This window comes from Phoenix dactylifera, chromosome 18 (genome assembly GCF_009389715.1).
Source record: "Phoenix dactylifera cultivar Barhee BC4 chromosome 18, palm_55x_up_171113_PBpolish2nd_filt_p, whole genome shotgun sequence".
NCBI lineage: Eukaryota > Viridiplantae > Streptophyta > Magnoliopsida > Arecales > Arecaceae > Phoenix > Phoenix dactylifera.
The window spans coordinates 7,507,337-7,523,754 of record NC_052409.1 but is presented as its reverse complement, the minus strand read 5'-3'; the positions used below and the strand labels follow the sequence as shown (position 1 = coordinate 7,523,754).

Here is a 16,418-nt window from a genome sequence, read left to right as displayed (position 1 = left end):
TGATTTTTCATTCATAATTCTCATTTGTACAGAAAAATTCAAATAGTACAAGAGACAAAAAAACGAAATCTATCCTGAAAAGATAGTGAGGGTGAGAAAGAAGCCTTTTATTTTTGACCGCTTTAATGTGGTCGAGTAGAAATTGATACTGAAAAACGATCCTATTTGGCCTTGTACCTAGTATTTTTTGAATTTATTATACATATATATTAAACAGTCGCCTAAGAATTGGATCAGCCCTGAAGCCGGTACATATTAATAAGATTTGAGTATGAGAGGCAGCTTATAAACCTATAGCTTTTGAGATGACATCTCAGTATTGGGCACCAATTTCCTTTTTTATCATCTTGCCTATTTAATATAGTATTTCCTTGTTTAAAAAATAATGAAGTGGCTTGCTACAGAAACTCTTATCTATCAAACTCAGATGCAGCAATATCCTCTTAAAGTGTTTGACTTTAAGATGGTGGCGTGAAAATGCATGTGGCGTATCTTCGATAGACAAATGATTGTATTTAGATAAACTATTCAAAATTTCAACTTGTTTATCTATATATGCTTTGATCTAATAGGTAATGAAAAGGAGTCAATATTCTTTATAAATATAAATAATTAATCAGTATCTTTTATTTAATTTATTGGTTTTTGTTTACAATTACTGTAAATATTAACAATGAGAATTGCTTGCTAGACTATAGGATCACATGATCTTGGTGTATCAATAATTTTCCTTTTGGTCATAATTTGACATATCTGCAATATGAGGCCAATGCTTATCATAACTTGATATTTAGGGATAACCTGAATCTGAAGTCTCTAGCAGCCATCTATTTTCTCAGCATTATTTGTCAATGATCTATTTGATAAAGATAAATCTCTGAGATGTTAGATAAGTTACATCTTATTTATATTTCAGTAGTGACAATTCTATATACGGGCTTCCATGATAGGTTTTTAGCATATACGCCGTGTAACGCACATAATATAGAAATGTATTAGTTCTCAAGCAAGTTCTTACGCAATGCTTGGAACTTTGCTTTTAAGACATAGAAAGTTTTGAAAAAATTTGAACTAGCGAATGTGAGCTATGTTCATAAAATGTCTCCATGTTTGCAAGAACCAAATTATGGAGTAAAATTGTACTACGAATAGTCTAAACAGGTTATGTACCATAAGGCAAATGGGGCAGCAGATTGGGCAATCTCTTACGTACCTGCAGTATATGATGCATTCTGAAGAGACTTTCTGGCTGGGTGAGGAAGGTTTACCCGGAGCGCTCTAGGAACTGTTATGTTTTGATCTTCTTGGGTTTATTCGTACCTGCATCCGCTTTAGCCAAAAAAAGAAAAAAAAAAAAAAAAAGACTAAACATGTACATTTCTCATTACAATCATGATTAGCGATCCATGTATGAGACCTCTTAATATCAGCTTTGATGATTTAAGAATCTTCTAAACATTACCCCAATTCATACTCAAAATTCAGATGACATGAAGTATATTTGCAAGAATATATGCTTCAAAGTACATACTTGGATTATGAGGTGCTGAGACAAAGGATAAATTTCTTATCATATCATCAATCGGTTGAACTCACGTGGTATATTTCGTTTTTATATTATCTTTATAAAGAATAAAATATAACATAAACTGATGATTCACGTGCAAAGCACGTGATCTTTAACGCACATGGATCTTCCTCCAGCTCCGTCGCCTCCCTCGCACGCCACTCCATCTGCCGCCCGGACGCGGGTTGTATCTTTCACGCGAAAGAAGGATTTATATTCCTTCGAGCGAATCCACCGTTGGATCATCCACAGGTCACTTTGAGAGATGTGCAGCGGACGAGTGACGGATTTGCGAAGTGCTTTGAGAGCTGTTCGGTGGATGATCCAACGGTCGATTTACGCGAAGGAAGGGGAATCCTTCTTTCGTGCGGAAGATATAACCCGTGTCCCTCCCACCCCCTGCTCTCCGGCACCGTCGTCCAGTTCCAGCCCCCTCACGAAAGCCAAAAACTAAAGGAAGCAAAAACACCTTTCTCCGGCGATTCCTCCCCCCACCGGCACCGTCGTCCGGTTCCATCCCCCTCACGAAACCTAAAAACTAAAGGAAGCAAAACCCCCCTTCTCCGGCGATTCCTCCCCCCACCCCCTACTCCTCCTTCCCAATAAAAAAACGGTTCTCTCCCTTCAAAACCCCTTCAAATCCCTCATCATTCAGCCATGAAATCATCCTATCTTCTCCTCTTGGCCTTCTCCACCATCGCCACTGCCTACCAAACCCTCGATCCTCTTGTCCTCCCCAGGCCGCTGATCCTCGAATACCCCCCGGGCGACGACCAAATCTTTCACTCCGATGTCGGCAAAGAGGAAGTCCAGCTGCGGTGCGCCAGCTGGCGGTTCGCCGGCGAGGCCAACAACCTCGCCCCGTGGAAGACGGTTCCCGCGGACTGCGGCGCCTATGTGAAGGACTACATGACCGGCAAGGCCTACCGCTTCGACCTGGAGATGGTCGCCGACGAGGCGGCCGCCTATGCTCGGTCCGTCTCGTTGGCCGGTGACTGCATGGACGCTTGGGTGTTCGATGTCGATGAGACCCTCCTCTCCAATCTGCCTTACTACGCCGACCATGGATACGGGTGAGATTCCATATTTTCCAGCAAGCTCTTTAATTTGATTGTATGAACATTAATCTTTGAATTGGTCGTAATATCAATTCTTGCATGTTATAAAGATCCCAACTTTTAATGTGTATGGGTAGTGACTGTTGATATGAGTGAGAGGAGCATTGCTCCAAAGTTATTGCAGTAATCTTCTCGCTCTTAGTTGTGTTTCCTCAAATAGCCTGAATTTAGGGTTGTGAGTCTTGTGACACTAGAATGGGCCCCTGATTTCCTTCTTGTGTTTACCATACTTTGGAATAGGCTAATGAATAAGTGGATAAGAAAGTTTCTTATGATGATAAGCTAGTGACTCTAAATAAATGTGCCTTTTGAGTCATTCATTCTCTTCTACAATCAACTGTCTCCGTTTGACCCTATTATGGGATGTTTTAACTTTCAAACGCATCTCTTGTGAGAACTTAACCAACAAAGCCCACCTTTGTGACTCTTATTTCGTGACCTGTGACACATGTTAGCCTTTTGAAGCAAGGTTCGCTGTCTCGGTATCGGACCTCGTACCGGTGCTGCCCTAGCTACTATCGGTACGGTATGGTAAGAAATTTTTTTGGCATACCGACACTTGGTATGCCACCCGTACTGGATACCAGTACCGAATCGGTACGGTACGGTACGTTCGGTACCGTCTGGTTCAGGCCGGTACAACATACCATGTTTTGAAGCTTGCAAAAATTGTGAAATTTTTTGCCATAGATAAATTTATAAATGTTCATATAAAATCCATTGCATCAACATCCTATAAATGCTTATTACGTGCAAGTCATCAGAATTACCTCACGAGAATAGAATAGTTCACCTATTTGAATTGTTATATGTTTCAAATAATGAATGGTACGGAACATGGAATAGTTGTGCTATGGGATGCCATATCTGGACCTTCGGCTATAGATGCTTGTGTGGGTGTTTAGCATACAAGGTTGCTGGAGCCACACTTTTGCTTGCTGCATTGCATATTTTTGACAAGATATGCATGCTCATGTGCATCCTGTGGAAATTGTTTATTGGAATATGGGCATTATTTTTGTGCCTAAGGTGGTTTCAAGCTAGGTTTTGCTATTCTTGTTGTTACTTTTTCTGTATTGCTGGTTTCTTACTATTGAAACCTCATTTGCTAGGATTTAAGTTTATTGAGCCAATATGTCAATAGGGCCTTGATGGAGGTTGATTCATGACATCAAACGATGAAGTAATGGCTAAAGATGTGAAGCTGTAAGTAACAAATTGGTCTAGCCAAGAGAGCTGAATAAAGATTCAAAACTAAGTTCTAGTGCACTGGAGCCCCTTGTTGAATAAGTTCAGCCACACCCCAAGTATAGTAGAAGGATCTTGATTAACTATATGCAAAAGCCAGGTTCACATAGCAAGAAAATAACCATGTAAGTTGGAGTGAGCAAGATTAAATATATGGAACATTTCGATTTGCCAGTGCCCACAGATAGACCATTAGTTTGCTTAATACTAAATGTGGTGAGCTTTTTGATGTGTTAACATTTTAGTTTATCTGGGGCAGAATACAAAGAGAAATAAGGTTCCTATAAATTTTCAGTAGTAGCATTTAGTGATTATCATTAGTATTGGTGACAAAAATCATGATTCTTTTGCAACCTACACTTACTTTAGTTAATTAGCTAGCCTTCCTCACTTTTAATATCAAATTAGTTATAGCAACAGACATTGTTGTTTATTGTCATAGCAAATCATGATAATCCAACTATTCATCAACCTTAGAAAAAATTGGCTACTGATGATACCTTAGTTTTGTGATGCATACTAGATAGATTGTCACTGAATATTGATCCAGTGATGAAATTGCTGGCCCTGAGGCCCATGATGCCATTAAGGTGAGTAATGTGTTAAATGGGTTTCTTCTGTGTCTCCCAAACCGAAACGCTTTGGAGAGTGATATGACTTGGGAAATATCTGTATTGATTCCCTCCCACAAAGGGTTCCACCAAGGTTCGCTGTCTCGGTATTGGACTCTGTACTGGTGCCACACTAGCATTGTGTCGGTACGGTACGATATTGATTCTTTTCAGCGTACTGAGTAGCAGTATGCCTTCCGTACCATATACCGGTATGATACAGTATGCCCCGTACCTGTCTAGTTCGGGCCGGTCCGTTGAACCAGGGATTCCACTCTCTTTGTTGCTAAGTGTTGAACTAATATTAGAGGTGGGTTGCTACTTGAACCGGTCAATCCCAACAATTTCGGATTCAATTCAAGTTTGGGATGCCTCTTTTCTGCTTGCAGTAGTTTCCAGAGCTGTCTTCCATTTTATCTTGTTTATTTTAGTCTATCACTTATTTTTTTGCTTCTTTTTGTTGATACTCATGATTCATGCTTTGGAGGAAAATATATTTTCATTGTTTTCTTCCACTAACCCTAAATCTTTCTGACTAGAACTTCATAAATCTAATGTCAACTCTTTGTTTTAGCCAGGGTTGGCAAATATCAGGGTTCAGGTCAATAAAAGCCTAAAATTGCAATTTTCTATGTGATATGGACCAGACTTGAACCATTTTGGACTAACAATTAAATGTCTAAACCATTTTTAGTTTGGCCAACCAGGACTAATCTAGTTTGTTTGAATTTAACCTAATGACTGATTACTGCACAGGATATAATCTAAAGAGATTTCAAATTGTTTGTCTTTATTCAGCCAACTCAAACCTGACAAGCTTGTGATAGGCTTTCAAAGCTGTCTATTAAGGACCTGGGTATTCTGTATTTTTAAACTTGGAAGCCCCAGTTTTGAAGCCTTGGCAATTTTTTAGAGTTTTGTCTTGATCTTTTTTTTTTTTAATTTATTTTATGGGTTAAACTGGGCCAGTGAAATGGGCTAGACAAAGTTTTGCATCCCTTGTTTTGCCTTAATTTATAATCCATACTAAATAAAATTTGAAAGACTCCATTTTTTTTTTTAAGAACCTGGGTTGTCTGGATTTTCCAAACTTGCATGGTCCTGTTCTGACCCTGTTTTAAAGCCTCAGACAATTTTATTTCCTCTGAGACCCAATTTTCAGAGTAGGGTTCTGTTTTCTTGACCTGGTATTTTCTGAGTTAAGCTGGGGCAGTCGGATTAGACAGGATTTTGCCACCCTTGCTTTAGCCTTTATCTATAATCTGTAGTTCTGTACTATATAAAATTTCTAAATACTCCATTTGTTATTTTTTCCCCCCAAAGCCAATTAGTTTTTCGTAAGAAAGCTATAGCAAGTGATGTATTTCAAAATGGCAAATCATGTAAAATTGTAAATATTTTGTGAGACTTACTTTCTTTTGCAATGTATATTTATAACTGCATTCTTTACAACCATATAAATTTTGATTAAAAAATCTATTAGAAACCACATGTATCCTTGTATGCAATGTACAAGCTGGTGAAGTAGTGTCACTAATTCCACTAACTCTTGATTTTTTTCAATTATTCTTTTTTTTTTTTGGTGGTGGTGTTCAGAGCACTATTTTCTCTCCATATTCTTGGTAATGTTTTCTATTGGTTTTCTTATCATAAAATCTTCAAATATTTGAATTTCCAACTTGAAAACCAACGATTTCTTGGGTTATTTGTTAAATCATTGAATGAATTTTTTGTATCAGATCTTCATAATTTGGTTATCAACCTCATTTGTATTGCATGGTTCTTATGATCTGGCATTCTGTATGCAAGTATAATGCATGATCAGACTGAATCCTTTATTATGGTTTGTCTTGTCAATATTGCAGCAAAGGCCCCATTTCTCTTTATCCAATTCATGATGAAATAATGTGGCAAAACATCTGAAGCTCTTGCCAGAGCTATTTATGTCTTGGATATGCTGCATGAACCCTAGTTGGAACAAATTCTTCTTTTTGTTATTTATTAAATATCTTAATGTGATCTTTTATGTTTACATTTTTTTGTATTACTTATTTGAACTTTGTTGTCACTTGATTTTATAATCTTCCTCATTAATGAATTCAGGGATAATTAAGATCCCTCTTTCGTTTTGAGTCTTTCATTCTTGTATGATGGTTCAGTTATTTGAAAATGCAGTCTGGAGGTATTTAGTAGTCATGAGTTTGACAAATGGGTGGACAAAGCAATGGCTCCTGCTATTCAATCCAGCTTGAAGCTATATGAAGAGATTCTAAGGTTGGGTTTTAAGATTTTCTTGTTGACAGGTCGAACTGAAGGACAAAAGATTGTTACTATGGAGAATTTGAAGAAAGTCGGATTTCGGGATTGGAAGCAGCTTATATTAAGGTACATTTCTATGTTAGTATTCTTATTGAGTGAAACCATATTAGTCTTGCTATATCTACATTCCTTTTCATAATAGAATCAAGCAATTATTTCTGGAGTTCCCTGTTGGATTTAATTTGGAGATTCTTTCTGTTTTAATATTTAAGGTCTACGATTTATGGTAGTTTTTATTTCTTTATGGATTGGTAGACCTACATTTTGTAAAATATTAAGCAAAAACTGCTAGCTCGATGGACATGTATACTTAATTTTTTTTTTCTGATGTTTTTCTCATTTTTAACGAGAAGCCTTGCTGGGGAAAAAAGTTTGATTTTCCGAATTATAACATTTAATCTTCTTTGCTTCGAATTCTCTTTTCTTGAATGGGCGAAACTGTTTTGATTTCAGACAATTTATGATTGAGAAACATGCCTCAATGGAAATGTTAAAGCTTAAGAAAACTAAGTGGTATGATATGTTGTTCTTCTTCATCAAAGTTTGTGGCCAAGGTATTTGTTTTTTTTTTTACACAAACTTATTCTCAACTATGTCCATATCCTGTGAGCCGTACATCTTACCTTTACCTTTTGCATTGCCCCACAGCGGCGCCACAAAAGGGTATTTGACAGTGAGCCGATAAACTATGAATTGGTTCCAAGCCTCCTTGATTCGATCCTTGATCAACTCTTGATCCCATCGCCATCAACCGCTTAGATCACCTTTCATCTCATGCCTTTGCTTCAACTTGATCGTTGATGTACATCACATCACAGAAATACAACCAGATGTAAAATAAAAATAAAAATAAATTACATATGAAAAACATGACCTTCCTGTGCTAGACATGAAATAAATAGCCATTTCTTAATCAATGTAAGAACCACAAAGATAGGAAAGTTTTCATCTAGTGAAGGGGTCTTTCCTAACAAGTGGTATCAGAGCAAGGTTTTGTGCCTACAAGGTGTTTGATAAAATTCTTGTGTGACTCGAATGGAGGATTCTATGGGAGGCATAATTAAATTGACATCTTCCAACTATGCCATTTGGAAACCTAGGATGGAGGATATCTTTTATTGTAAGGATTTGTATGAACCTATCCATGGAGATGAGGCTAGGCCAAAAGAGAAGACTGACAAGGAATGGGAGATAATGAATAGAAAGACAGTTGCACAAATTAGACAATGGGTTGATCAGACTGTGTTTCATCATGTTGCTCAAGAAACCAATGCCTTCTCTTTGTGGAAGAAATTAGAGGCCATGTATGAGAGAAAGACTGCACAGAATAAAGCCTCTTTGATTAGGAGGCTTGTCAACTTGAAGTATAAAGATGGGAAAAGTGTGACAGAACACTTGAATGACTTCCAAGACTTGGTGAATCAGTTGACTACTATGAAGCTTGTCCTAGATGAGGAGTTGCAGGCTTTGTTACTTCTTAGTTCTTTGCCAGACAGTTGGGAGACTCTTGTGGTGTCTCTAAGCAATTCTGCACCTGACGGCAAGGTCACTTTGGATATGGTAAAGGATAGCATGCTAAATGAAGAGGTTAGAAGAAAGGAACAGGGAATATCTCCTGAAGCTGAGGCTCTTGTGACAGAAAGAAGAGGTAGAAGCAAAAGTAAGTATCCTTACAATAGAGATAAATCCAGGGGCAGGTCAAAGTCAAGGAAAGGCATAAAATGCTATCATTGTGGCAAACTAGGACACATGAAAAGAGAGTGCAGAGCATTGAAAAGAGAGCAGAACACAGAAAAAGGTGAAGCAAAGACAGAGGAAAAGGATGTTACAGCAGTTGCAGCTGATGCAGATGTCATTGTTGTTAGTGATGGTTGTGTCAACCTTGCATATGAAGATAGTAACTGGGTGATTGATTCTGGTGCTTTTTTTCATATCACTCCACATGGTGGTTTCTTCACATCCTATACTTCTGGTGATTTTGGTTGTGTTAGGATGGGAAATGATGGTTTATCCAAAATTGTTGGCATGGGGAGTGTATGTTTAGAGACCAATACAGGGTGCAAGTTGCTACTCAAAGATGTTAGACATGTTCCGGATATCCGCCTCAATTTAATCTCCACCGGCAAGCTTGATGATGAAGGTTATAGCAATCATTTTGGTGAAGGAAAATGGAAGCTCACAAAAGGCTCTTTGTTGATAGCAAGAGGAAAGAAAAATAATACTCTCTACATGATGCAAGCAAAGCTAAAGAAAGGAGAGGTGAATACAATTGATGATGATTTCTCTACAAAGCTTTGGCACAAAAGGCTTGGGCACATGAGTGAGAAAGGACTTCAAATTCTAGCCAAGAAGGAGTTGCTACCAAATACCAAAGGTGTGTCTTTGAAAACTTGTGTTGATTGTTTAGCCGGAAAACAACATAGAGTTGCATTTCATAGAACACCTATATCTAGAAAAATTAACATTCTAGATTTGATACATAGTGATGTATGCATGATGGATAGTAGAACTCTTGGTGGTGCACTTTATTTTGTTACCTTTATTGATGATCATTCTAGAAAGGTATGGGCTTTTGCTTTGAAATCCAACGATCAAGTCTTGGATATATTTAAACACTTTCATGTCATGGTTGAAAGAGAGACAGGCAAGAAGCTAAAGTGTATCAGGGCAGATAATGGAGGTGAGTACAGAGGGCCATTTGAAAAATATTGCAAAGACTATGGCATTAAGCTCCAAAAGACAGTTCCTAAAACACCGCAAGAAAATGGAGTTGCAGAGAGAATGAATAGAACAATTGTAGAGAGAATCAGATGTATGCTCTCTCATGCAAAGTTGCCAAAACCATTTTGGGGTGAAGCTATGAGGACTGCAGTGGATTTGATCAACCTTTCTCCATCGGCTCCTTTGGATGGTGATGTGCCAGAAAGAGTTTGGACAGGAAAAGATGTATCCTACAGTCATTTGAAGGTGTTTGGATGCAAGACATTTGTTCACATTCCAAAAGATGAAAGGTCTAAGCTTGATGGAAAGTCTAAAGAATGTATTTTCTTAGGTTATGGCCATGAAGAATTTGGATACAGGTTGTGGGATCCAAAAGACAAAAAGGTGATCAGGAGTAGAGATGTTGTCTTCTTTGAAGATCAGTTTATTGAAGACTTTGGAAAGCAAGAGAAGCCGAAGTATTTGAACAGTTCTCCAATTAATCTTGATCCAGTTCCTCCACCTATGGTCCATGATGATGATAGGGGAGATGTGCAGGATGACAGTGAGCATAGTGATACAGGTGCTAGTGAGGGTTCTACAGGTGATAATGGTCACAGTGAAGCTTCAGAACATGGTGAACTATCAAGTCAGTCTGAAATGACAGAACCAGAGGTCAGAAGGTCTACTAGACAGCACAGAGCATCATCTAGATATCCTGCTTCAGAGTATGTTTTTCTTACAGATGAGGGGGAGCCAGAATGCATCCAAGAAGTGCAGAATCATAAGGACAAGGATAAATGGTTTCAAGCTATGCAAGAAGAAATAAAATCCTTATATGAAAATCATACTTTTGATTTGGTAAAGCTTCCTAAGGGTAAGAGACTACTCAAGAACAAATGGGTATACAGATTAAAGGAGGATGAGAGCGGCTTAAAACCTAAGTACAAAGCAAGATTAGTTGTGAAGGGCTTTGGTCAGAAGAAAGGTATAGATTTTGATGAAATTTTTGCTCCGGTTGTGAAAATGTCATCTCTTCGGATTATATTGGGTTTGGCAGCTAGTATGGACCTTGAGATTGAACAACTTGATGTGAAGACAGCCTTCTTGCATGGAGACCTAGAGGAAGAAATTTATATGGAGCAACCTGAGGGGTTTAAAACTAAGGGCAAAGAACATCTTGTTTGCAAGTTGAAGAAAAGCTTATATGGGCTTAAACAAGCACCAAGGCAATGGTATAAAAAGTTCGATTCTTTCATGATGGGCCACGACTACAAGAGGACAAAATCAGATCATTGCGTCTATGTGCAAAGGTTTAGTGATGGTGATTTTATCATTCTATTGCTTTATGTAGATGATATGTTGATTATTGGCCGTGATACTAACAAAATTGATAGGTTGAAGAAAGACTTAAGCAAGTCGTTTGCCATGAAAGATATGGGGCCCGTAAAGCAAATGCTTGGCATGAGAATTTCTCGTGATAGAAAGATCAAGAAGCTTTGGCTATCACAAGAAAAGTATATTGAAAGGATGCTCGAGCGGTTTAATATGGAAAAGGCTAAACCGATTTCCTCTCCACTTGCAAATCATTTCAAACTTACAAACAAGCAATGTCCTACAAATGAAAGGGAGAAAGAGGAGATGCAAAAGGTACCCTATGCTTCAGCAGTAGGAAGTTTGATGTATGCCATGGTGTGTACAAGACCAGACATAGCATATGCAGTTGGTGTTGTGAGCAGATTTCTCTCGAATCCTGGCAAAGAACATTGGGCTGCAGTCAAATGGATACTTAGATACCTTAGAGGTACTTCCAAAGCTTGCTTATGCTTTGGAAATGGAAAAACTATGCTAGAAGGATTCACAGATGCAGATATGGCTGGTGATATTGATACTCGAAAGTCTACAACGGATATACATGATGACTTTTGCAGGGGGAGCTGTTTCATGGCAGTCCAAATTGCAGAAATGTGTTGCTTTGTCCACTACAGAGGCCGAATATATTGCGGTGACAGAGGCATGTAAGGAAATGTTGTGGATGAAAAGATTCCTCCAAGAATTGGGCTTGAAACAAGACAAGTATACTCTCTTTTGTGATAATCAGAGTGCCATTCATCTTAGCAAGAATCCCAGCTTTCATTCAAGGTCGAAGCACATTGATGTGAGGTATCATTGGATTCGGGATGTGTTGGAAGAAAAGCTTTTGCATCTAGAGAAAATCCATACCGATGAGAATGGGTCGGATATGATGACTAAAATTTTGCTTAAGAAGAAGCATGATATTTGTATGCTTAAGGCAAGCTGGGTGGAGCCTCTCACATAAGATGGGAGGGGGAGAATTGTTGGCCAAGTCCCACCTTATGTGAGGTGGGACCCAGCAATTTAAATAAAGAAAAAAAAGGGGAAACAAAAAGAGGGAAAAGAGGGGTTAGGGTTTATTATTCTATTAGAGGGTGGATGAGAAGAAAACAAAAGAGGGTAGCCGTCTTGGGAGAAGTGCTTGTGGAATCCATCTCAAGGAGGAGGTGAAGATCTTATTCAAGGCATTTCAAGAGGAAGAAGAATCTTGTGCAAACCTACACTCGGTGAGATTGTTCTCATTTTATTATTGGAGCCTAAACTCTTTTTCATATAAACTCTTTGTTTGTGATCCAAGGAAGAGATCCTTGATGTATGTGATCCTCTAGCTTAGTCTAGAGAAGATACTTTGTAAGCCCATTATTGTTGATAGTGGAGGTTTGTGGTGGACTTAGGTCCGGTGGTTTTTTCCCCTCATATTGGAGGGTTTTCCACCTAAAAATTCTTGTCTCTTTCTTGTGGTTTGTTTGTTTTTTTTGTGGTTCTTACATTGATTAATTATTGTGGTATTCTCATTCTACTCACACAAAGATAGGAAAGTTTTCATCTAGTGAAGGGGTCTTTCCTAACAATATGTCTCATTACATGCCAGCACTAAATTTGTAAATCTTACATATCCTGATTAGCTGTTTTCATTAAATTTTGTTTTGTCGGCAGTTGTTTGATTTCCTTTCAAACAACTTCCAACCAACTCCATTTAATAATGTAAATTGTTCATGTAATTTCTGACAAATTCATTATACTTCACAGATTGCTGAAGTGTAGGTATTTGAATTCAAACATGCTCTCTAAAATTGGCATCAAATTTGTTTTTTGTTAGAATCTACCTGATCTCAAGATGATTTGCTCCTGAAATTGGCTTCCTTACAATCAGTGGATAATTAAAATGTTCCTTAGAGCTTTAGAGGATAATATTTGTTGTCCTCTGGTTTAATATTGCTTGCTGATTCATCGTCGATATTAATCTGCTCAGGGGTGTGAATGACCATGGAAGAACTGCAACAATGTACAAATCAGAGAAAAGGTCTGAAATAGTAGCCAATGGATACCGGATACTTGGAAATTCCGGCGATCAATGGAGCGACTTGTTGGGTTCCTCTATGGGCAACCGCTCATTTAAGCTCCCAAACCCTATGTACTATATTCCCTGACGGCGCAGCGGCCGAGGTGTTCTGGTTCATATTGGGAGATTGTTTTCTGACAGGATCATTGTCAGAAAATTGTAATTACCCAAATGCTTCCAAGCGTAAGATACCTTCGTTTATACACTTCATTTAGTTAAATGTCAATATCTCTCCTGCTGTACTAGTACAAATAAAATACCACATGGCAGATCAGAGACTGGAACCTCATATGCATATGCCTCACATATGAATGAGTGGTGTGAGAAATGAGTCACTCTGATTATTCATGCAGCTTTGATTTTCTGCATTTAAAATATTCAATTATTTCTTAAGGAAAGTCAGAACATTGTGATGCATCCAATATTACAGTTCGGATATAAAGTTATAGGAGCTTCTCAATATTGAGGCAACTTTGATTGTAGCCACCACCTTCATCACAAATCTAGCACTGCTTTTAACCATGAAAGAACCAACAAGTCTCCATAAAAGGCTCAGGTTTGAGACCTTATTTGCAAACCTTTGGATCAAGAAAAGTGCAGCAGAAACCACCGAGTCAATGAGGGCAGTGTTCCTCATTACCCTTCATTCTGCCACATAAGAAATCGCATGGCTCTTGCCAGTCGAGTGATATCTGGTTATCCAAAACAGAGTAGTTGGAAGAAGGCATGCTTGTTATAGTATTTGAAGGGTTCCGGTCTTAGTTTAGGATTTGGGCTTTGGCTGGCGGTTTAGGGTGGGTCGTGTTGGGCCTGGATCTTAGTATGGAGTTGACTGTTGATTTTCGAAACCAGACAGAGATATAGGCCCTGTTTGGGGGAGCTTTTGGAGAGCCAAAAAGCACTTTCTGGCCCTCCAAAAGTACTTTTAGGTAAAAAAGAGTGTTTGGTAAAATTTTGAAAAAGCTGTTTCAGCTTTTGCGGAAAGCTGAAAACAGCTTTTTGGCAGAAGCTCCATTTTGGAGCTTTCCAAAAACGCTGTTTTCAATTTTGTCGGGAAGCTGTATTTTTGACCAAAATACCTCCATTTAAAAGTTCATTTTTCCTCCCAAAAAACTCCATCCCACCGCCTCTTCCTCTCTCACCATTCCCGCTCTCTCTCTCTCCCTCTCTATCTCCTTCTTCTCCTCAATGCCGCCGGCCCTCCTCTTTTTTTTTTTTTTGGTTTTGTTTTGGGAGGCCGCCCGTGGCTGCCCAGCCACCCGTGGCCGTGCTCCCCAGCCACCGCTGCGACCCACCAGAACAAAAAAAAGAGGAAGGAGTGGCCATGGACGCTGCCTCCCCGGCAGGCGCCGCGGCCCGCCGTCCCGGCCTCCTCCCGAGCCCCCCTCCCTCCGCGGTCGCCGGGGCCCGCCGTCCCACTCCCCTCCCGAGCCCCCTCCCCCCGCGATCGCTGGGGCCCGCCGTCCCACTCCCCTCTCGGGCCTCCTTCTGCGGCCGCCGCAGCCCAGCCCTCTTTCGGCGCCACCGGCCTCGCGGGAGAAGAAAGGAGAAGAAGGAAAAAGAGGAAGGAAGGAGAAGAAGAGAAGAAAAAGAAAGGAAAAGAAAAAGAAGAAAAAGGAAAGAAAAAAAATGGAAGAAAAAAAAGGAAAGAAAAAGAAAAAAAAATAAATAAATAAAAATGTATATAAATGAAAGAATAAATAAATAAATAAATAAATAAATAAAAATATTATTAATTATTTAACTAATTTTTTCATCTAGCTAGAAAATTTGTTAGAGAAATAAATGGTCATCAAAAGAGTGAAAAATTAATTTATACTAATAATTATAATATGTTATACATTTATTATTGCATTATACTATAAATATAATATAATATTATGTTATGTTAAATAATTTAATATTATATTAAATTATTATCCTATAGTATACAATGTTATAGTACTATATTATAATAATATAATATTATATTATATTAATATTATACTATATTATATATTTATGTATTAATATATATTATATTTTATTATGTATTATTGTATAATACTAGTAATGTCTTTTATGGTCATTTTGTCATATAAAAGTACTTTCTCAGTTTGTTTACCAAACAAATGTTAAAGCGCCATAGCACTTTAGAAATGTAGTTACCAAATCGCAAATAACTTTTTATGAAAGCTCTACTTCCAACGGCTCTCCAAACTTGGAAGGACAGGATTGTGGTGGTCCCCGGTCGTCATCTTTTGATGGCACAAGTATTCAACGGTCGAATCGCCGGATCCTCCGAGAAACGACGATGGCGAGGAATGGATGCTGTGTCCACCACCACCTAACGGCCCGCTCCCGACTTGTATTCCACGCTTCTCCTATTTCGAGCGCATCCGCCTCCCCCCCCCCTTCTCTCCGCCTGTTTATTTCCTCTCTTTCCCCGTCGTCGGAACGCCAAATTGCTGCTCTTTCCCCCGCCGTTCCTCGCGATCTCGGGACCCGAATGCGATTTGAGAGAGAGGGAAGGCATGGGAGACGAGGGGGAGGGCGTTTGCTCAAAGGAGTCCGTCAATGGTGGAACGGACGTCTGGAGCTCCTCCGCCTCTCCCGCTTCCTCCCCCGACCATCTCGTCGTGATGGTCCATGGAATCCTCGGGAGGTCAGCGTTCTTGCGATTTTTTCTTTAAAATTTTTCTTTTTTTGCTTGATTCGTGGAAATCTGATCTGGATTCTGGATTCTTCGTTTGAAGCGATACACCTAAAAAAATGGGGTCTAAATTACTTGGAAAGAGATCTTATTGATTGGTTGGTTTATTTGTTATTTTATTATAGAAAAGGTTACTTGATGTAGAGTGATATTTTGGATTCTGCACTATTATTTTATTTCTCGTGCTTGCGAATTAAAAAAAATTAATTTCTATTAGTCTTGTTAAGATTTTTATTGTTGGGAGGACACTGAATGGAAGTCTGGGACACGTATTTTTTTCACTAATCCTCTTCTCAAGAATAGTGTTGATGTATGGAAATTTTTAGAGATTAATACCTGTGCTTGAATTAGTGAACACGGCATTAACTTTCGTGTACTTTATGTTAGGAAGATGATGCTAGGCATGCCTAGTTTGTGAGGTGTGGCCTATTGTGTCGTTGTTTTATTAGTATCATAATTTGAACATATTCTAATTTGTAGATTATGTAAAGCTGGTCGATCTATGAACGGGCCTTTGCGGCAATTATTGGTTGGTTGACATTATGGATGAGCTCGATTAGTGTCCATTTAAAGTTTGTCTTTAATTTCATGGTTACATGAGACAAATTAAGCAATTGGACATTATTTCACATTTCAAGTCAATCCCTGCTATGTTTGGTATTATTTCCCTTCAGTTGAAGTTCATTGCTTAAGTTTGAGACAATGTTTTTGTAATATTATTTCATCTTCCTATAAGTTGAAAATG

At 38.6% G+C, this 16,418-nt stretch overlaps 2 protein-coding genes across 7 annotated transcripts in view; both read left to right on the top strand.

Moving 5' to 3' along the window:
• The first annotated feature begins 1,517 nt into the window (after window positions 1-1,517).
• LOC103715811 (acid phosphatase 1-like) lies at window positions 1,518-13,347 on the top strand. The gene is made up of 3 exons (XM_008803570.3): window positions 1,518-2,640; window positions 6,720-6,929; window positions 12,892-13,347. Exons 1-3 carry the CDS (start codon window positions 2,225-2,227, stop codon window positions 13,067-13,069), a joined length of 804 nt encoding a protein of 267 aa, XP_008801792.2. The 5' UTR covers window positions 1,518-2,224; the 3' UTR covers window positions 13,070-13,347.
• LOC103715810 (lipid droplet phospholipase 1-like) overlaps window positions 13,061-16,418 on the top strand; it is a 22,178-nt gene continuing 18,820 nt past the window's right edge. For 2 of the 6 annotated variants that reach the window (XR_003387306.2, XR_003387305.2), the window contains exon 1: window positions 15,220-15,625. Coding sequence is in view for 2 of the 6 variants with exons in the window: in XM_008803568.3 (XP_008801790.1) it covers window positions 15,495-15,625 (131 nt within the window). In the remaining 4 variants the exon portion in view is untranslated. Of the gene's footprint in view, window positions 13,165-15,218; window positions 15,626-16,418 lie in introns of those variants that run through there. The other 4 variants (XM_039115577.1, XR_003387304.2, XM_008803568.3 and 1 more) reach the window with 4 other exon arrangements.